General features: G+C 49.6%; 3 protein-coding genes across 7 annotated transcripts; 2 read left to right on the top strand and 1 right to left on the bottom strand.

The window, feature by feature from the left end:
• The first annotated feature begins 897 nt into the window (after nucleotides 1–897).
• LOC117901845 lies at nucleotides 898–21,991 on the top strand. Of its 3 annotated transcripts, none has more exons than XM_034812793.1 (6): nucleotides 898–1,136; nucleotides 1,176–1,372; nucleotides 9,065–10,154; nucleotides 10,215–10,336; nucleotides 20,991–21,309; nucleotides 21,378–21,991. In XM_034812793.1, the coding sequence occupies exons 3-6, from the start codon at nucleotides 9,141–9,143 to the stop codon at nucleotides 21,855–21,857; spliced, it is 1,935 nt and encodes a 644-aa protein (XP_034668684.1). In that variant the 5' UTR covers nucleotides 898–1,136; nucleotides 1,176–1,372; nucleotides 9,065–9,140; the 3' UTR covers nucleotides 21,858–21,991. The 3 variants fall into 3 exon arrangements, with proteins under 3 accessions (XP_034668684.1, XP_034668701.1, XP_034668693.1); XM_034812810.1 differs by having other exon boundaries at nucleotides 899–1,372; nucleotides 20,991–21,108; nucleotides 21,178–21,309; nucleotides 21,378–21,986; XM_034812802.1 differs by having other exon boundaries at nucleotides 926–969.
• Nucleotides 9,404–15,289, top strand: LOC117901806 (ribosomal protein S6 kinase 2 beta). Of its 3 annotated transcripts, none has more exons than XM_034812740.1 (3): nucleotides 9,404–9,417; nucleotides 11,856–13,992; nucleotides 14,051–15,289. In XM_034812740.1, exons 2-3 carry the CDS (start codon nucleotides 11,868–11,870, stop codon nucleotides 14,632–14,634), a joined length of 2,709 nt encoding a protein of 902 aa, XP_034668631.1. In that variant the 5' UTR covers nucleotides 9,404–9,417; nucleotides 11,856–11,867; the 3' UTR covers nucleotides 14,635–15,289. The 3 variants fall into 3 exon arrangements, with proteins under 3 accessions (XP_034668631.1, XP_034668622.1, XP_034668614.1); XM_034812731.1 differs by lacking the exon at nucleotides 9,404–9,417 and adding an exon at nucleotides 11,453–11,723 and having other exon boundaries at nucleotides 11,757–13,992; XM_034812723.1 differs by lacking the exon at nucleotides 9,404–9,417 and having other exon boundaries at nucleotides 11,453–13,992.
• On the bottom strand, nucleotides 17,842–20,270 carry LOC117901863 (protein phosphatase 1H). The gene is made up of 3 exons (XM_034812822.1): nucleotides 19,787–20,270; nucleotides 18,261–19,720; nucleotides 17,842–18,198 (listed from the first exon to the last, which is right to left on the bottom strand). The coding sequence occupies exons 1-3, from the start codon at nucleotides 20,095–20,097 to the stop codon at nucleotides 18,071–18,073; spliced, it is 1,899 nt and encodes a 632-aa protein (XP_034668713.1). The 5' UTR covers nucleotides 20,098–20,270; the 3' UTR covers nucleotides 17,842–18,070.
• Nucleotides 21,992–22,046: the final 55 nt, after the last annotated feature.

Below are 22,046 nucleotides of genomic sequence, written 5' to 3'. Positions count from 1 at the left end.
AAAGTGAGACAAGATAAATACAAAACCATCGAAAGACATGGAAAATAAAAGATTCTCTAGTCACGTCTGGCACTTGCTTTAGTGTCAAAAAAAATCCAAACTGAACGAAGAGCCCAAGGCGAAGGCATTGAGTTCTGTTTTATGGGATTTCAATTAACATAAGTTAACACTGCAACAGCCAAAGAGACTGCAAATGTACAAATGAGAACAAGTTTCCACTTCATTTTCAGAACCATCAGTGACAATCGAACACCATTCAACCATAACGATAACTGCAACAACTCCATTTAAATCGTGCTTCAGATCAGCGCACATTGTAGATATTCCATAAATATTCCTAAGTTCTTTTATGTCTTAATGTGAAATAGCTGAAAGATTCCCTCACTCTTCTTCCTACGTCCAACTTCTCACTCTCTCTGTCTCTGCCTGTCCTCACTCTCCATTCTCCATTCTCCACTCTCCACTCTCTAACTCTCAATTATTTGCGCTTATCAACGAATGCCTGTATGACGTCAACAGTGCTGCTGGCTGCAGCTGAAGAGCAAATTGAAATTGAAGGCGATGTCAGGCTGTGGAAGAGGCTGACTGCAGCGGCGGCCGCATAAAAAGTTCAATTCGAAAGCTGCAGAGTGCAGTGCGGCGGCTGCGGTGCAAGCTCATTACCGTTTGTTGTCGCCACTTCTTTAAACGCAGATTTACGCGAACAGGTTGTAAAGCAGCAGCAGCGGCAGCAGCAGCATAAGTCACAGCAACAACAATGCTGTGGCATACCAAAGCAAAGCCCAATGCTGGCCTACCTGCCTGGCATAGGGTAAAGCTCCGCTTTTGGCAGCGACAGCGCTGTCGGCCTCGGCGCACCGAACGGTAGTCCAAGTCCAGGTCGAAGCCGAAGCCGCGCTTGCTCAGTCACTAACGAAAGCGCCAAGCGGCCGCAACGCAAGCAGAGAGCTCTCCTACAAACGGCTAACGGTACTGTGAGTGGATGTGAATTGTTTCGTTTCGTTTCGTCTCCGTCTCTCGTTTTTCTTTTCGGCCATCCACCGATTACTATTTTTTTTGTTGCTGTTTCGCTCTTCGGCGTTCATTGATCGTCTCGTCGCAGCATCCAATCTACCAATATCGTGCACCTGTGTGAGGTGTGTGTGTGTCTTTTTTTGTGTTTGTGTGTGCGTTAGAGTGAAATGGAATTTGTTGAATGTTAATTGCACGCAGCAGGCTGCCGGCAAACCACCAGCAACAGCATCAGCACCAGCTCTAGCAGCAGCACCAGCAGCAGCACCAGCCGAAGCTCAGCATCAACGGCAGCAGGAGAAAATCGTTGATAAATAGACAATAACATAAAACAAAGGCCACAGACGCCGCTTCAATTAGCGTAAGTTTGCCAAAGATGAACATAAAAATACAAAAAAAATGTGTGTTATGGGGCATGGGGTATGGGGTGCGAAAGCAAGGAAAACCATACTAAGAAATTATATTGTAAGGCACGTGCAAGGCGGAGCCTGTACAAGCTCCCATTAGCCGGGGATTTGCCGGTGGACGCTGTTTCAGCGCTTTTAGGTCCCACATTTTTGGCATCCATTACTGACTTTGATCCTCCCAAAGAACACAAACAGTTTTACTTTATTATATTTAATATTTACTAGCATTTTGTTTATTTTGAACAAGAACGTTTCTTTCAGCTGTTTATTTAGCATTGAATTCATGTCAAAATGTAGGTCAGACTTTTCGCAGTGCACAAATTTATATTAGAAGAAAGGAAAATACAATTACAATAATCTTTGGGTACGCTTTTGCATCCTCCATGCGCAACGATCTTCAACGCTTGTACCATTCCCTATTTGTATCCACCCATAGCTAGCCCCAAAGCATTGCCATTTACCTGCCACCAAAATTCCAATCGAATCTGGGACAAGCAAGCAAAAACCAGCAACGTAAATCTTAAATCTTAAAACCCAAAGCGAGTGTAGTTTTGTTTTGTAAAAGTCCAATTGCCAATTGTTTCTTTAACTATTCATTTTTGTTTGTTCGTGCAATTACACACAAAACATGGATACAAAGATACATGGATAGATAGATACACGGATACATTGTACATACAATTTGTGTGGAGCTAAGCTGGCAAGCAAATGGACAAAAATGGAAAGTATTTACCTATGAAGGTACGAACAAACGTGCCTACATATGCAAGTACATTTAGTGTCTTTTTGTACGACTTTGCCCTCAGACCTGAAGCACTTAATGGGCTCTTTGGCCCACTGTCGCATAGTTCTGGCCAAAACGTTGCCCTGCCCGAAGTGCGGTTATGCGAAGCGAACTCAATGAAGTTCCATTTTAATTCTCAAAATCAGCAATAGATGAGAGGATCTACATATTTACATATTTTTGTACATCTTTATTTGATTGCACATCATTTATTTTGGGTGTTCACGCGTGGAAGTCTCTTTAAGTTTCGAATCCTTACATAAACATTTGTAATAAATGGTAACCCTGCCAAGACTCAAAGTTTCTCAGGCAAATAATCGATTAGCAATTGTGAAACATTTGATTTGGGCCTTGGAAGTTTTCTTTATGGGCAGGCACAGGCAAACAGCGTTTTCCTCCACCCCTTTGGACACCCATTTTCGATTTGAATTTGCACACACAAATTCTTGCATAATTGTGTTGCATACTCGTATATTTTTGGTTTTTGGATTCCATCGTTGGGGGGTTATGCAACCAAGTGCAAGTCTCTCTGCTGGGCACACGCATGGCACACGCGCACCGCAACACCTACGGGGTGTACTCGTATCTATTTATGCGATAATTGCAGGAAGTGCAACCACACCAAATGTGTTGCATGCAGCGAAAGTTTTTCCTTGAAGCGCGCATATTATAAATAATAATCAATGCGAAACGAAAACAAGAAAATTGCAAGCAGGCCAAAAAAATAAAGAGACAAAAACAGAGACTCCGCACTCCGCACACACAACGGGAGACACTGCCCACTGCCCGCTAATTGAAAGTGAAAGGGGGAACAAAACGCAGACGTAGCTGCAGACGCTTTCCCCCCGCAGCAATCCCAATTCCAGTTCCAGTTCCAGTTCCCAACCAACGCGACTGACTGCCATCTAATGATATGCCCAGCTCCAGCGTCAGCCTCAAACTTTATTTCCTCGGAATTGGGCAAGTGCCTAGGCCTAGGCTTCGGCCAGCATCAATTTGTGTATACCCTAACCCAAGGAGGGTATGATATGAACACTGAAACAGCAAGATGTACATCAATATGTAAACATACATCACTTTGCATGGGTATGCACAATCCTCCCTATCTCAGCCCTTTTGCAAGTTCCTTGGAACCTTTTGTTCAAACTCGAAAGTGCATCAACAGCTTCGGTTTCTTGTTGCTTGATGTTTCCTGTTGGTTTCGTTTTGATTGCGCTGGAGATTTGTGGCCGCCTATTTCATAAGTCAAGGCATAAATTGGCCAGTTAGCAGCCAGTTGGTGGGGCCAGCAACGAGCCAGGCACCAGCTGCAGGCCGCGTGCGTTGCACTCGTTTTCAAAGTGCGTATTCCACTTATTCGCCTGCTCCCCCCAACACCACACCGAAACACACCTCACCACACCCCACCACACCACACCGCACCGCACCGCACCGTTCCACTTCCAATCAACTTGAACCAATCCATTTCATTCCCCCACCATCGATCGGCTGCTCTCTCTCTCTCTCTCTCTCTCTCTCTCTGCTCTCTCGTTGCGTTCGTTTGTCTTTGGCAGCGTGCAATTATTTTCGTATGAAGTCATTTCAAATGTTAATTTCAGCGGCAACGACGACGACCTTGCCGCCTTAATTGTACACACAACATGCAGCGATACGAGGAACAGGGACAATCGGAGAGGTAGGAGATCGGGTAATGCGAATGCGAATGATTGTTGTTCAACCAGATTAGACAGCCGGGCAGGGGCAGGGGCGGGGCAGAGGCGGGCACTGAGCTCTGAATGTTAAGCGAGTTTGTTTATTTCTATGCGATAAATGTACATGCAGTAATTATGTGGAGCGGCGCCTATGATTTGACAGCAATTATATTCTCAAAACTAGATCTTTCGACTAACTAAAAATGTGCATAAATTGTGTGTACGAGCACTTGGAGATTCACACCTTAATTGTAGCTGATTAAGGGGCCAGAGGCATAACATGTGCCATCCACACGGCTCCTAAAAACTTCTGATGATCTGTGGCATATTTTTTCTTTTGCGTTTTAATCAACAAAAATAATAATAGCAGCGAGGTGAGGTCCACAGCACAGCTGATTGTCATTGGCAAGAAATCCCCAAAAGTAAACACAAAATTGAATGAGATGGAGGGCCCAACAATTAACAGGCAGCTACTAAATTCCACAGCAGCAAAAGCAAACACAAAATGTGAACCAAAGCCGAAACTATGGCATGGGGCCTGGCCTGGCCGGAGTCTGGTCACAATATTTGAAGGCTGCTCTTAACCCATTGTTGGCCAATAGAAAAACATGAGAAGAAAAGAAAATGAAGACCCCTCCCCGCCGCCACAGGGCAAACAATGCAAAACAAAAATTGTCACTGGGAGACAGACACAGACACAGACGCAGACTCCGAGAGAGACTTTGACATTTTCAACCTTTGTCTGTCTGCATTCCAAATGCAACTCTGAGTGTGCTTCGGTGTGTGTTCGTGTGTGTGTGTGTGTGTGTGCCTTTAACTTCAACTTGCCACAATCATCATCAGAGAGCAGAGCCCAGAGCCCATGATCCGTACAATAATTATTCTCATTCCAATTCATTTGTCTGCTCAAATGCCTGCATAAAATTAACTTCAGCTCGGAACGGACAAGACTTGCACCACAACGCGCCTGTTCACCGAATTTACTTGCATAAATTCCAGCTGTGAGCAAAAGCAGGTGAGACCCGACCAAGTGATGCCCAATGGAACATTTAGATGGAGAAGAATCATAGAAAATCGAGCACTGAATGTTTCTACAAAAGTTGTTAGAATTTAGAGCATAGATCGAAGCAGTCATCGACTGCGCATATAAAGGGCAACAGCAATTGTGGGATTCCCAGTCGCAAAGGCACAGCCCAAGGGGAATTTGCGTCTCCACCACAGGGGACCAATCGCTTTCTAGCGCTTGTCGCGCTGATCGTGGTGAATTGGTCCTCCCCCCCTAGCGGAGAACGTCACCTTGTTGGCAAATTCACCTTGGGCCTAGCCTGTGCAGCAATCGAAAGAGTTCTAGCTGTAAGAGTTATTGTTGCTGGTTGCTGTGGTTCCTGTTCTTGTTGGCATGTGGAGCGCAATTTGCTGAAACGGTTGTCAAGCGCATTGGTCACACCCCCCCGGCACATGCACTCACTCCACGCCCAACGGTGGGCAATTTCCCTTCTGGCTGGGGATTCTGATGAGCTTTTTGTGTTGTCTTGCTGTCGCTGCTCGCTGGCACATGATGATGATGAGGATGATGCAACATTAGACGCTACACAATAGCAACTCGAGTGTTGCAACTTGCTGCAGTGTCACATTTCACAGTTATGTTGCTGTTGCTGCTGCTGCTGCTGCTGGCTGTCTGTTGCACGTGCTCTTTTGATATTTTAATTTGTCCACAGCTGTCACGGCAGGCGATGATCTTTAATTACCAGCAACTACACCAGAGACAGCAGTCAACGTGCATTACATTTAATCAGTACATAAGTACATACTTACTGTGCATATACATATGTATGTATACATATTAGAGTAGGAAGCAGCGGCAGTGGCACTCAAGCAACGCCAGCGTCATAGTCAAGAAACTGCATCCACTCCCCACCGATCTCGTGTCTTGTGCTCGTCCATAACCATCAGAGTCAGGCACTCAGCCAGTCAGCCAGTCAGCCAGTCAGTTAGTCAGTCACTCAGCCAATTAGTCACCCCGTCAATGTTGTGGGAGTTTTCCCATGCCACAAAACATTTGATTTTTGTTGTGCCCCCAAAAATAACAAGTGCCAGGTCGCAGCGAGCGAGCGACCACCTGTGGCTGCCACATTATGCAACTCGATTGTGGGTCTTTCAAAGAGTTCTACTCGGAGGGGGGGCAATGGCACATAATTGCAACAATTAGATATCATTTCTATAAACGCCATGCCAGAGAGCTGCGGGATGGAAAATAAAAGAGAATTATTGTATGGCCAACTCGCAGGCTCGTTCCTTGAGGAAATTCCCTTGCAATCCCTCGCTCTGGTGTTGGGGCAGCCTACCTGCTGCTGTGTCGCCACTTGCAGCCCATTTTCGTAGCCCAAGAAATTACAATTTCATTTCCAAAGAGCCAGCCGCCTGTCGTCGCAGCTGGCGAACAAAATTGCCTCGCGGTCTGCCTGCCTGCCTGTCTGCCTGCCTCAATGCATAATTTAAGCCAACACACACACATTCCGTTCCCCTTTTTGGCTGAAAAGCTGTCATAACTTTGATCAAAATTTATAATTTACAAATTTTCCCGATAAGTGTTGGGGCAGGGGGCGTGGCCAGCTAATGAAATACGAAAACGAAACCCAAACCCAAACCCAAACCCAAACGCGAATGCAAGTCGGTAAATAATTAGCAAATCGAATTGCTGGGATTTGCAGATTGCCCAATGCCACGAGCACGTCCACGTCCACGCTCCCCCATGGCGCATGCCACAGACAGAAGACAGCCGACTGGCAAGTGTAAAACATTTCGAAAAGTGTAATTTTAGCTTGGATTTCGGCCTGGCTTTTGGTTCCGCTGTTCGATGATAGTATGAGGAAATCCTACAGCTACTCGTATCTATATCTAACTCCATGTTGGAGCGTCAATTAACAAATTAAACAAATTAAACAACAAAAACATAGTTGGGCAAAGGCCGAACCGAAAACACGAATCAGGCGAGGCGGCAGGGAGCCAGCCACAGTCAAGTGAAAGTGTCTTGGGGCGCTCTTAAGATGGAGATAAAGAGAGTGGGAGAGAGGGAGAGTGAAAGGGGGAAGAGGGAAGAGAGAAGAGTAGTGCTGTGGCTTCCTTCGGCTCGTTGCGGTACTTCCTCTCCCAATCGCCTGCAAAGCTCTCGCTCTCTCCCCCTCGCTCTCTCTCTGCAGTTCTCGCTCCAAGCACTCCACCGCATGCTTGCGGTTGCTCTTTGCAGCTGGACTGCCATCATTTTATTTCCGTTTCAAAAAAAAGGAAGAGGCAGGCAAAGAGTATTTTTTTTACACCATAAGCAAATATATTTTTCTTGGATTGCTTCGATCAAAAACAATGGAAAAAGCCAAACAAAATTAATGCTGCTGGAAACGCCCTTGGGGCTACCCTCTGCTCCAGATGAAAGACTGATTTGTACCCTGTAGCTGATGGTGGAATGCATTCATCAATGGTGGAGAGGCCTGTCTGACCCTCAGTCTGCTCTCTGTGGAAACGGTTGCTCTTCCATCGGAGAGTGTGCTTTCGATGGTGGAAGAGAGAGAGAAGGCAAAGAGAGCGGCGCACCTTTACCATTGTGCACGCCAGACACGTTGGCCCCGCTGGGGCAGGGATTGCCGTTTGACGTGCTTGAAGGAGGGATGGCAGTAGCAGCCATCGACTACCTTGATGAATCCATTGTCCAGCATTTCCTTCAGGGTGTAGCCAATGATCTCACGTTGGCCAAGTTGCTTGGGCTGCAAAATGCAATGCAAAGGGAATTCGAATACCTCTCATCCTCCGCTCATACTTACATCCACTCTGGAAAACCAAATCAAGAATCAAACTGGAACTGAAAAGGCGACGGGGGCCACCATTTCTGGCTCCTGCCCTTGCCCTTTCCCGATTTCTCTCACACTCCCCGAGTGCGAGTACTCCTCGTGCCATCAGTGCCTAATGTTTATGCACAAAAATCGCGCAAGTGTCGATTTTGTTGTGGTTTTCGCTTGAGTGAAACGACAGCTGGGCCGGCCACAAGAGTGTGGGAAAAGCAGTCACCGACGACAGTCGCAACAGCCAAACGTTTTTCCAGTGTTAACTGAAGAGCGAGGGGCTCTGCCTAAGTGTTAATTATGAGGCGACGGCAGACAGCACTCAAATATGTAAACGAAAAAGAAAATGAAAAGTGCCACAAATGGGCAGCGGACAGTGGACAGTGGAAAGCTTTATGCCGGGCCCGACGTATGAATAAAAGCATTTAAGAAAACGTAAAACTATTCACTAAATGCCAAGTTTGGTGTGTGGCTTGCTGCCATGAGTTCCATTTGCTGTTTTGGCTCCCAATAATTGTTTCGATCTTTGGAAATTGCAGGTCAGATTAAGCCAAAATGGCTCACAGATTCTAATCAACAATTACGCAATATTGAAAGCTCCAAAATGTATTTATTTGTGTATCTTTTTGGACACATTTCCGCTTCTGTTTGCTTTTGTGGCTCAAGATTGGATTTGCCGCTGCCCGAAGCAGGTTCGTTGCCAAAGTCTTTTGTTTTTGCTTTGGCTTAAGCACATTGGAAAGGCGGCGAATTGGTACGAATCGAACCCTTGATTGATCTACAAAGGAGACACAAATCAGATTGCTTCTGGCTACCCGTCACCCCCCCAATTTGTCAACCCATTCGCACTGCCAGCGCTGCGGCGCTGCTGCCTTGACATTTGCCCGCCTCTGGCTCTGGCATTGTTCTGAGACCCCAGACCGGACTGGACCGGTTCGCACTTGGCTGGCAATTAAGCAAAAAGATAAACGAAACAGATACCCCAAAACTCAACAAGCCCCAAACAGAAAGCAAAACAAAAGCAAAATCAAAAACAGGCTCAAAAGGCAACTGCTGAGCGCGCACTTGAGACGGGTGTGGGGTGAGGTTCGGGTTCGGTTCGGATCGGTTCGGTTCGTGGCTCGTTTCGATATCCGTTGGAGGGGCAAGTCACTTCATTGCCTGGCATTTGATATGGCAAATTGATAGCGGCAAGTGGCCGCATAGACAAATACAATTCCCAAGTGCCGCCTGCGTCTATTTTTGGCAGTGGAATTGTTTTTTTTAGACATTAACCTCAGCATTTCGCACACCGTTAATGTGAATATGAAATTAATTTTGGTCACTGCCTCTCCGCAGCTTGTCAATGAACCAGTGACACGATCCTCAGCAGCCCGAGCATCATCCTTAGCGAGCGAAGAGCCCGAGAGCAGACATGACAGAGACAGGCAGCCAGCAGGCGGGAGGCTCTGGTGCGGTCGCTGATTTCAATGGCCGCCACTCGGCCTCGCCGGCACGCACCATTGACTCGCACGACTCCACCACGGGCAGCATGGACACCATTGTGGACCGCAGCTTGAACCGCGAGGAGCTGCTGCAGGTGGCCAGCAGCAACATCGAGCAGAGCACCAACACCAGCAACAACCACATGGGGCCAAGCGGCAGCTTGACCAACTCACAGATTGGCATTCTGCAGCGAGAACAGCAGCAGCAGCAGCAGCTGGAGCAGGAGCAGGCACGACAGGATGCCCAGAGTCACATCTATTCGAGTCCCGTGTACGATGAGAAGCCGCAGCCATTGAAGCTGTCGGGCGCCTCGCTGCTCGCCGCTGCCATGGACATGGATGCGGCCAAGGCCAAGACCAACAGCCAGAGCCTGGACGAGGCCAAGAAGCCGAAACTGATTTCGCATCAGGAATTCAAGCAGCAGCTGGAGGAGGCCATGGCCACGCGCCACCCGTCGGCCAATCAGGCGGCAACCCTCAACGCGAACACCATCGATTCGCGGATCAGCAAGAAGCAGCGCTGCCCGCCGGAGTTCATCAAGTACAAGGGCGGGTCCGGGGGCAGCGATGGCGGCGGCAGTGCCAGCTCCACGCTGTCGGCGAAGGCGCGACGCAAGCGCCGGGCGAGCAATGAATGCTGCTCGGCCTTCCCGCTCCAGATCGTGCTCGGAACGTTGCAGCTCGTCTTGGCCATCTCCCTGGTGGCGCTTGGCGCGCTGCTGATCGTGCGCGAGGCGGCCTTGTCGATGGCCGGCTGTGGCATCTGGACGGGCCTGATTGCGGCCGTCACTGGATCCCTGGGCGTGGTCAGCATGCGGAAGACGCAGACGGCATTTCTGGCTCTCAGTTTGGTCTGCATTGCCAGCAGCACGCTGGCACTGGCCATTTCGGGCGTGGGCCTCTCGCGGGATCTCAACCGCATGGCCGAGCAGAAGGGCGAGCAGGTGAGTGGCGCCACCTACGTTTCATGCGTTGAATGCAAATTAATTATTTTCGCCCCACAGTTTGACCTGATGAATGCCAATAGTGAAGTTTCCGCTGCCTGTGGCTTGATATTCACCTTGTTTTTACACTTTGTCGTCAGCATTGTGTCTGTCTATCGTTGTGCCTTGCAGATTTGCACCAAGTAAGTGGAGTTTTTATTTTTTGATTTGAATTTGAATTTAAGCGCGGCACAAAGTCGATTGCTTACATTTATCGTTGGCGCCACCTTTCGGACTTTTGATCACAGCTTATATGCGACAGGAGGCGCTAGTGAATTAGCTCTTCCTGGCAAAGCTGTGACTGGAACGGTTAAATTAAGTTTCAAATACAAATTTAGCTCTGCTCTCAAATTGGTTCCAATTGGATCGACACATAACAATAATAAGCTACACAATTGTGTGATTTGCGGAGTGTGCCTCGAAATTCGCGACTGTCGATATCGGTATATTTACAGTATATTTTGAAAAGTGCCACTCTATATTTCGGTATATTTCTGTGGCTCTGGCGGTTTACTTTATCGATAGCTCCGCAGGAAACTCGGGCTGGGAAAACATCGATAGTGGCCACCATCGATGGTGGAAATAGTGTAGGTATCCTAGAAAACCCTAGAAACAATAGGCAAGGTTAAAAATAAAAATAGTTCCTCATATTATTAAAGCAGTATTGACGGCTGTAAAGATATCTAACATAAAAAGATACAGTAAACTGTAATTCTTTGTGATAGTCAGGAAAATATCGATATCGACAGCCCCATCATCGAACTTAAGTATCTGGTCAATGCGGACTCATCGTCGTGCGACCATCCCCATCCAATTTCGCTGTAGCGATTAAATACCAAAAAAAAAACAAAAATCGCTAAATTAATTGTGTAAATAATAGTGATAAGAACCAAAACACAACAACAGCAGGCACATGATAGAGCAAACCAACAAGAGCCAAGAAAAACCAACAGGATTAAGAGGACTTCCAGTGAAATTTCGTGGAGAATAGCCAAAAAAATAAAAGAAAAGAAGAAAAAAGCAACAGCACCAAACAGAGCATTCAGCAGAGACGCGAGCAGTGGGCAGAGCTCGCGCCTACGCTTCCTCCAACCTCTTTCTATATCACTCTTTCTCTCTCACTCCCACCCCATTTCACCAACTACCTCGCTCTCGCTCGCTGTGTGTGTGCTTGTGCGTCAGTGTGCGCGTGTGTGTGTGTCCGCCTAATGCTGCTGCTCCCACTCAAACAGTCGTCGTCGCTGTCGTCGTCGTCGTCGTCGTCGCCGTAAACGCAACGGAAGTAATAAAAAAAAGAGAAAAAACCGAAAGCAACGAAAAAAAAAAACAAATAGTTAAACGATAGAAGATAGAAAAATACATTCACAGAGGAATATTTGTGAGGGAAAAGCGAAAGTTTGCAGAGAGAGAAAAAAAGGCCCCAAGACGCCAGCGAACGTGTCTGCAGAATCGAACGCCAGTTGGGCAGCGACAGCGACAGTCATGCCACTGGCTGACTCCAACAAGGATCTACGACAGCAGCAGCAGCAGTTGCAGCATTTGCAGTTGCAGCAGCAGCATCAGCAGCAGCAGCAGCAACCCAACAACAATGTAGCCCCGACAGCCGCCCCCCCACTGGATAATGCGTCACATGCTGGCAGCCCCAGCGGCGGCAACGGCAGTGGCGTCACAGGCATGGGACTGCAGCTGCGTCAGCGCATGCAGATCACATCCTCGGGGTGCAGCAGCCTGGCGGTGACACCCATGGAGCATACGCCCACCGATGAGGAGAGTGGGCCCGTGACAACGGTGACGTCATCGCAGCGACGGCAGCAGCTGCAACAGGTGCAGCAATCGGCGCTACAAGCGGCACTCGAACAGCATCACATTTCACCCACAACAACAACAGCAGCAGCAGCAGCAGCAGCAGGAGGAGGAGGAGGAGGAGGAGGAGGAGCAGCAACAACAGCCAAAGGCGGCGCCACAAAAGCGACAGAGGAGGCAGCAACAGGAGACGCGGAGACGCTATGCCCACCGCCGGAGCAAATGGAGCTCAGCGACTCGGAGCACTCGTATGGCGGCGGCAGTGGGGCGCCAGGCAGTGGCGGGGAGTGCGAGAACGAATTTGAGCTGCGCGAAGTGGTCAAGGAGGGGCACGACAAGGCGGATCCCTCGCAGTTCGAGCTGCTGCGCGTGCTCGGCGAGGGCAGCTTCGGGAAGGTGTTCCTTGTGCGCAAGATCATTGGCAAGGATGCGGGCACGCTGTACGCGATGAAGGTGCTCAAGAAGGCCACGCTAAAGGTGAAGGATCGCGTGCGCAGCACCAACGAGCGCAAGATCCTGGCCGATGTGGGCCACGCGTTCATTGTGCGGCTGCACTATGCCTTCCAGACGCCCGGCAAGCTCTACCTGATACTGGACTTTCTGCGCGGCGGGGATCTGTTCACGCGCCTGTCCAAGGAGGTCATGTTCACCGAGGAGGATGTCAAGTTCTATCTGGCCGAGCTGGCCCTGGCCATGAATCACCTGCACACGCTGGGCATCATCTATCGCGACCTCAAGCCCGAGAATATTCTGCTGGACGAGCACGGACACATCGCGCTCACGGACTTCGGGCTCTCCAAGCAGCCCCTCGATGGCTCCAAGACGTACAGCTTCTGCGGCACCGTCGAGTACATGGCCCCGGAGATTGTCAATCGCAAGGGGCACGACTTTGCCGCCGATTGGTGGTCCTTTGGCGTCCTCATGTACGAAATGCTGACGGGAAATCTGCCGTTTCACGGCCAGACGCGCCAGGAGACCATGAATCAGATTCTGCGCTCAAAGCTGGGCATGCCCGAGAACCTGTCGCCGGAGGCGCAGTCCCTGCTGCGGGCGCTGTTCAAGCGCAATCCACAGAACCGACTGGGCGCCGGCTCGCAGGGCATTCTGGACATCAAGGCCCATTGCTTCTTTGCGACCATCGATTGGGTGCGACTGGAGCGGAAGCAGGTGCGTCCGCCCTTCATTCCGGCCGTCAGTCGGGACGATGCCTTCTACTTCGATGTGGAGTACACGTCAAAGTCGCCGCGGGACTCACCCGGGGGCCCCATCTCGGCCTCGGCCCACGAGATCTTTCGCGGCTTTAGCTTTGTGGCGCCCGTGCTGCTGGAGGCACGTGGCACGCCCAACTCGCACAGCTGCTCGAGCTGCGCCAGTCCGCTGTACGCGACGGCCACAGGCATTGGCATGGGCATGGGCATGGGCTCGGCCGGAACGCTGGCGAGTGCCACCTCCTCCTCCTCGCTGACAACCACGATGACAACGGGCGCAGCGCCGCGCAGCCTGCCGGGCGTGCTGCCGGGCAACTTCCATGCGGAATACAATCTGCTGCAGGAGCTGGGACGCGGCACCTTCTCCGTGTGCCGCCTGTGCGAGCATCGCGCCTCCAAGAAGCACTACGCGGTGAAGATCATCGAGAAGGCGGCGGTGGCAGCTGCCTCGGCCTCCACGGCCTCCACGTCCGCCGACTGCTGGGAGGAGGTGGAAATAATGCTGCGCTATGGCAACCACCCGAACATTGTCACCCTCTACTCGGTGTACGAGGATGCGGGCTCCGCCTACCTCGTGATGGAGCTGCTCAAGGGCGGGGAGCTGCTCGATCGCATCCTGGCCGTCGGCCAGATGTGCGAGAGCGAGGCCAGCGCCGTGCTGCGCACCATCTCATCGGCGGTGGCCTACCTGCACGAGCACGGGGTCGTCCATCGGGACCTCAAGCCCTCGAATATGATCTACGCCAGCATGCGGCAGACACCGGAGACCCTCAAGCTCTGCGATTTAGGTGAGTTGTGGCGCGAGACGTGAGGCCAGGACCACGGCTAAGACTGTTCTTGTTTTAGGCTTCGCCAAGCAGCTGCGCGCGGACAATGGGCTGCTGATGACGCCCTGCTACACGGCAAACTTCGTCGCGCCCGAGGTGCTGAAGCGGCAGGGCTACGATCTGGCGTGTGACATTTGGTCGCTGGGCGTGCTGCTCTACATTATGCTGTCGGGCCGCACGCCATTCGCCAGCACGCCCAACGATTCGCCGGAGGTGATACTGAAGCGGATCGGCTCCGGGCACATTGACTTCAGCAGCAGCCGCTGGGCGCTGATCAGTGCGCCGGTGAAGGAGCTGCTGCGCCAGATGCTGCACATAGTGCCGGAGAATCGACCGACAGTGGCGCAGATCCTGGAGCACAGCTGGGTGCGGGATCAGTTTGCGGGCAGTGTGGAGCTGACGGAGTATGCCGCCACGGCGCTGCCGCAACTGTCGCTCGGGGCCCAGCAGCAGCAGCAGAATCACATTTCGATGGCGTTGCGCGGCGCTGTGGATGCGACATTCCGGGCCATTGCCATACCGCAGGCGGCCAATGTGGGCCCCGTCGAGCTGTCGATGCTGGCCAAAAGGCGCGCCAAGGATCGTGCCAATTTGCATTCCTAATCCTGGGCCGCATCGTGGTGCCCACGACGACAGGCCAAGAGGCAGCTAATACGTTTAGTCTTCACCATTTATAGTATTTTGATCCATTGCTGTGCACTTCCACGTCGCCTGGGCAACAGGAATCAGGACAACGCGAATCGGAATGGGCATCGAAATTGGATTTTAAATGGAAATAAGCATGGGAATGGGAACGGGAATGGCCATGCCCAGGGGCATGCCATAAATCAACGTCAACGGTGTCGCAGCGGCAAGCTGCGGCTGGTCTAGAGACTCGAAAAGTATTTTGACTAAAAGTGTTAATTATTTATTTAATATAAATGTAACTACAAATTATATATGCCTAAAGGATAAAGGATAGAGGAAAGCGATCATGAGCGAGGTTGGAAGGTGTCGAACTGCTGTGCCAATGGCTTCTTACAGTGTAACTACCTGCAGCGCTATAACTAAACTAAATATTGTACATATGTACAACTCTATTTACATAACGAACCCCGCCCCCCGCCACCCCTCTGCGTATCGAGGGCATGCAGGAGCAGAGACCCACGAGCAGACGCCTCAGAAAAGCATGAAACATATTTGTAACTAAATTAATCGTAGCTAAATTTTGCCAACATCACCGTGTTATTGTTGTTTAAATAATTAATTCAAAACGAAAGCAAAAATATAATCATTTGTGAAAACGCAAGAGAAAAGGCTGGACAAAACCCAAACCTTTTTCTACATTTAATTAATGTAAACACACAAATTGTGCGCACAACAAAAGATGGGAAACCCATTGAAATAAATGGCAAATAAATCGTTGTAAAGCCAAGCCCCAAAGCGCTCTACTTCGAATGTCAATTTCGCACAAAGACCTAAGAAACTACTTACAACAAATGATAGATGTACATTACATTTATGTATACATAGTAGCATATGTACCGACTGTACATACATCAAATCGAAACAATTGCAGCTCAGACTTAGGCGCAGGAGCATCAGTGGCTAAGTAATTGCCACTCTTTGTTCATTGATCACTATCAAAACAACACGAAAAGCTGTCTCCGCTGGAGGACAGAGCCACTTTTCAGTCACTTGTTTGCTGAATGTAACTGTACATAAATGCTAGAAACCATTTCGTAGCTGAATGATAATCATTATTATGATTATGAGTGTGATCGATTCAAGATCAGCAAACGCCAGACGCCAGCTAACATGATCAAGAAATATATCTATACAAAAATCTATATTCAATGTTCGATTGCGCAACTCAGAATTTGCACTTGCAACTGCCTTGAAGTCTGTGCCGTCTGCTCTGTAAATATTTAATAAGTACGCGGCAACTGCTTGACTGCTTCGATTGTCTGTCGTCTTGCTGCGGTGCCCAAGGCAGACGAAAGAATGATAAATCTGTTCAAATCAAATGCGGAATGTGCTTTTTACATATATGTGGCATAGGTACTAAGGTATCGCCCACAGATATACAAAGTTATACATAAATACATAGTGCACACATATGTACATATGTAGTACATGTTTTCCAAGACAACAAACAAAATTGTGATTTTATTCTTCGCAACTTCGCTAGCAACTTCAACTCAAGCAGTGTAACAAATGGAAAACCCTAAGATAAAGTTATAAAAATAAATTATTTAAAATTGAAAAACGAGATATAAACAATTGCATACATATACATGGATCGAGGACATGTGTTTCCAAACCGAGGACAGTCTGTTTCCAGTCCGACTATATACACATAACGATATACATAATGCAAGTACATGCCCGTACATGCGCAGGCATACATAATTACATATTTACATACATCAAATGTACACCTAAGAACAGTGTGTGTGTGTGTGTGCCTGCGTGTGTGTGCGTGTGTGTATTTGTCTTAAATAAGATTTTATGCGCTGTGCCACTCACTGAACTTACTGCTAACAACAATAACAATAATTGCATATACACCAAAAACCATAGAGAATATTAGCTAAAACTTGAAACAAATTGTTGGAGCCAAAGCCATGGACATTAGCTAGCCGAACTAGGGGGGGTGGGGGGTAGATACAGGAACTAGAAGAAGAAGGAAGAGGGAAACATAAAAGCTGAAAGTAAAGTTGTTTTGATCACGACTGTGGACGCGGATGAGTATCGTAAATTACTAAAGGGTTTTGTTCAAAGAAATGCTGTGCACACACGAACACACACACCCACAGATCAGACAAGGACAGACGGTTAAAGACAAAGACAAAGCATTGGTTGTACGGACAGCTACTACGCTCCGTGGCTTAATATCTAAGCAAAATGCCACTGGACACCACACACTCTCAGCCATCTACCCCGAAAAACAATCACAAGCGTTGATCCCTTACCTCTGACAAAGTTCTAAACGAAAATTAAATATAAAAACACCCAAAGTCATGCATGAAAAACACAAATAAAATATATACAAATGCAAATGCAAATACAAAATATAAAGTCTATATGGATGCTACATACATATATTTTCTTAGTAGATTTTTACAGCTTCCGGAACTACATAAGAAAAGATAAAACTAAAAAACACAAAAGAAATTCTTGACAAAAACAAAAAAAAACAAAAAAATTCAAGTGAGCAAAAAAAAGTTTTAATTGTAATCGAAATCGAACGATTCTGAAATTGTATTGTAAAGTTGATTCATCAAAAAACAAAAAAGAAAACGTAAAAAACGTTCAAACCAAAAAAACCGAATAAAAATTCAAAGTTCTGAATTGTTTTGATCTGGCACAAAAATATGAGTTCAAACGTGAAGAAACACCTGAATACCGCGGCACAGCTTATCGCCTGCCTGTTGGTTTTCTTATCATTTTAGATTATTCTCGAGTGATTTGTGCGCCCAAGACTTTGCTCGTAGTCAGTGGCTTGTTTGCTTAAAGCTCAGCCACAACAACATCTTTGAATCGTGTGCTGAACACTATTTGCTCGAACATTTATTTAACGTTGAAACGCACAAGCAAGCCGCCAGACCACAGGCCACCCTTTTGCACAATGGTTTTCGCTTTTAACATTGAATTTTATGATGATTTTTATGTGTGTGTATAATATATTTTATTTTATTTTAAGTTATTGTTATTGTTATTGTTATTATGCAGCTTCTTAACGTACTAATTAATTTCTCATTTTGTTTTTATTTGCTTTCAATTGATTTCATTGACTTTTTGATTTAATTGAGTTTGAATTAATCTTCTGGGGGAACGAAAATAAATACATTTAGCAAAGTTAGCCATGCCCATCCACGCTCTCTCTGCTCTCCGCTCTCCGCTGTCTCTGCTGCTACATATGCAAAATTATGTATTAAATTTGAATGTTCTCGAATGGAGTGTAAAAAAATATATCTGCCAACTGCCGACTGCCGACGAACTGCCGCACTGCATCACTGTGTCGCTGTTTCAGTTAACATTTGAATATTGCTGCTCCCTAGTGCTTGCCCTTGTTGCCCTTGCCACGACTGCGTTGCTGCGAAGACTGTGGCTGCTGCTGTGGCTGCTGCTGTGCCTGCTGCTGCTGTGTGACTGCGGCGCTGTCCTTCTGCGACTCAGCTGCAGCTGCAAAAAGAAGTGAGAGCGTGAGCATTCGAAAGCACATCAAATCTATGACAATTCCTCACCCGCAGTGCTCGTGGCTGGCTGCTGTGGAGCCTGTTCCACGGGCGCACTAATCTCTACGACCAAAACTTCCTCTGCCTGGGCATGTGGCTGCGCCTGTGGCTCTGTTTGTATCTGTGCCTTGGCCTCGAGCACCACCACTTCGCCATCCTCCTCCTCCTCCTCGACGTGCGCTTCCTCGGCCATGACCCCGCCATTGAGCACGCTCACCTCCTGCGCCTCTTGGGCCATGTTGGCCTGCGCCTGGCGGCGTCGCCTCTCGAGATCGCGCGTGTAGTTCTGCGTCCATTCGATGTGCTCCTGGTAATACTGATAGACGGGTATGACAATCACCGAGATGTCATCGACGGTGGCCGCCGCCTTGCTGTCCGCCAGGCGCCAGTGGCCCGAGTCGTTGATCTTGCCACGGGCACGGGCCACCAGCTCCTGGGCGACCATGGTGTAGCGATGCTTTTCGGTTGGGTACTTGGAGAGCGTTTGGAAGACGGTGCGGGAGACGGCCTCGTTCTCGGACACATCCCAGAGGCCATCGGTGGCCATCACGAGCACCCCGTAGTCCCCGTCCTGATTGTGCTCATCGGGGATGCTCACCACCTGGGTGAGATCCCGCTGCCGCACATCGGGGTGGGGTGTGAGGAATGGCTTGATCTGGATGCCCGTGTTGATGGCCAGCAGCTCGTGGTCGCCAAAGCCCCGGGAGACGCCCAGGGTGCCCAGGAGACGGCTCCTCTTGCCCTCCCCGTTGACCACGGGCATGCGGAGATCGTCGCGCGTGAGCGTCTTGTAGGTCCAGCCTTTCATGGTGCCCTGGCGACACAGGATGCGCTGGCCCATGTCCTTGATATGCGGCCGCTTGGCATACTCCATGGCCACATACTGATTGGCCATCAGATGCGGCTTCAGCCTGGCCACATTCAGCAGCCGCTCGCGCTCCGTCTCCGGCGTGTGGTCCGCCGAGAAGGGCACTGGATAGCAGGTCGCCTCCAGCGGATCCGGCTCGATCACAGAATCGCTCTTCGGCTCAGCCGGCGCATTGGCCCGTCGCTGGCACAGCACGGCCCGGCTGTCGCCCGCATTCGCCACGTACATTTTGCCATCGATGAAGAGCGAGACGCAGGCGGTGCAGCCGCCCGCGTCGCGATACCGATTGCTGTCCTGCGCTATCAGCGAGTCCATGCTGAAGAAGGCGCTCTCCAGGGCGCCAATGATCAGCTCGTCCTTGCTCACGCGCCGCTGAAAGTAAATGGGATGCGGGAATGTCGGATTCAAGCGCCCATTCTCGCCGCCCTCCGTGTCGCGCGGCAGCAGCAGCTCAATGCAGTCCACCAGCGTCTCGTGCAGTATGTGATGGAACTGATGGGAGGCGGCCAGTGCGGCCCCATACCCGGCATGGCCATCGAAGATGCCAAAGTACGTGTACGGCAGATCGGGATGCTTGTGCTCCGGATCGGACAGAACGCGCCTGCAAGAGGGGGAAGAGCTAGCTCATTTGATGACTCACAGACAGGCAGAGGGTCGCGTGACTCACCGGCAGAAGGCGCCCTGGTCCTCGTTCCACTCGGACTTGCCCGAATTGACACACTCGGCATAGCCAGTGCCCCATGGCAGCAGATTGATGTCCCGCGGCACGATAATCGGCCGCACATTGTGGTCCGCGGAGGCGCGCAGCTCGTCGACGGTGAGCAGCTGCAGGAACGGGGGTCGGGCATATGGGAACTTGTCCGGCATCTGCTGGTTACCGAACCGACGATGATGATGGTCGCTGCGGTCGCTGCTCGGCAGCGGTGGCAGATCGGGCGCCAGTGCCGTCATGAAGCGTTCCTTGAAGTTGCTGAACATGCTGGCTGGTGGCTGGTTGCTGCTTCCCTTTGTTGTGTTCTGCTCGAACCTCTCCGTGTCCTACTGCCCCTGTAGAGTGGGGAAGGGGGGCGGGTGGTGGTGTTTCAGTTGCGTTCTCGCTCACTCCCACTGACGTGGCGAGCTTGCGTTGTTTTTGTTGGTTTTTCGAATGGCTGCGAATTAGATTAGTGTGTCAGCGCGATGGGGGGCTGCAGTGGATGCGGTTACCGCCACACAGCACTACCTACATGCAGTGGAACGGCTCTTACAATCGTTGACAAGTTGGAGTTATTTTTCTATTTTCTTTTTTTGCCAGTAAAATAAATCGATTAGAATGCCAGTGTGACCGCGGACTTTTTCGATCAAATATGCCCCACATAGAAATATACCGAAATATACCGAGGAAAAATCCAGCTTAGCCCAATTAATCCACCGCTAGTTAAACAGATGAAAAACTTGAGCTAAACTCCATACAATATTACTATTTTTACTTTTATCTTTTACCACCAAGTGTTTCACCTGAAGTGTGCTTAAGCCTTTCCAGTTGGACTTCTGGTCGACAATGGGCTAAAGTTCTTATTGGCTGATCGGAGACCATTTTAGTCCGTTTTGATATTCCGTTAAATATTACTGGCAATCTTTGCCTCACAGTCCTACATGAACAATTTTATCCGATTGCTGAATCACTTTCCCACGAAATTGATTAGTTTTCAGGACTTTCTTTTGTTTGATTGCATTAAAAATAAGAATTTGTATAAACTGTAAATACCTACCCTCAAAATTAGGTAAAATACCAAACGGTGCTGGACAATGTCTTGGCATTAGGTGTTGCATAGCTCGTGACGGAATTTGAATTTACAATTTGTATGAATTTGTTTTCTCTCTTATTGCAGATCGGAGCACAGTGAGCTACGCGACGTAATCATCAAGTCGAAGGCCTCGGGCATAGCCCTGGATCAACAAAAGGTGGACCAGTACATCAAGGCCATGTCCCTCAACGGCAGTGAAAAGGTGCGAACTCTCGGGAGGCAGTTTCTGTTGACTTTTCTAACCGTTTTGCATGACTTTTTTCCTTTGCAGGCCAACACCGAGAAGCTGGCGGCCATGTGGATGTATGCCACGCAGATGGGTAGCCTGCCGCCACCTTCGGTGCGCAAGTTGACGCCTCCCTCCCGTCCCATAATGCTCATTCCCTCCGCCGCTGGAAGTGGCGTAAGTTGCTCCTGCAATGCATCAAACTCTGCCTTTGTTTATAACTGTTTTCCCCGCGCTCCTTTCAGCTGCCACCGCCGCCGCCAACACGCCTGCCCCCACCCCCACCTGGCACTGGAGCGGGTCTGCTGCTGCCGGTGCCTCCGCTGGCGGGGCACTATCGGGGCATGACGCTGCCGTATATGCGACCGGGGCCCGGTGGTTCCGTGATCTACGCCCATCCGGCCAGCCTGAGCGGCACCTACCGCACCCACAAGAGCACCAAGTCCGCGGAGCTGAATGGCCAGCGCAGGCGCCGCCGGGCAGGCAAATCGGATGCCAATCGCCGCCAGCGTCGCAAGTCCGAGGCGGATGTGCTCGAGGGATCGGCCAACTTTCAGTACACGGGCCTCGATCGGGCCATCGCTGACAGCTTCCTGGCACGCCAGGAGCAGTCACAGGCCGGCAGTCACATCGATTACTCCTCGTCAGCGTCCTCGGAACTGTACGGTGGCGGGCAGCGCGCCTCCTCCAAGACGAAGATCGTCTGTCGCGATGTGGTGATGTGAGGGGATGCACTCCTCACCCCCTTTAAATTCTTTGTACATATATGCGTAGTCGCGGGCCTGCCTGTGCTCAGCGCTAAAAAGTTTTCATTTGGAACTTTCCATGGCCAAACTTTTGTCCCCTTTCCCTTTCCCGTATTAGCCTTAAGCACTTCATCTTTATATACATATGCATATATATGTGGTACATAT

This window comes from Drosophila subobscura, chromosome A (genome assembly GCF_008121235.1).
Source record: "Drosophila subobscura isolate 14011-0131.10 chromosome A, UCBerk_Dsub_1.0, whole genome shotgun sequence".
NCBI lineage: Eukaryota > Metazoa > Arthropoda > Insecta > Diptera > Drosophilidae > Drosophila > Drosophila subobscura.
This window is presented reverse-complemented; position numbering and strand designations above follow the sequence as displayed.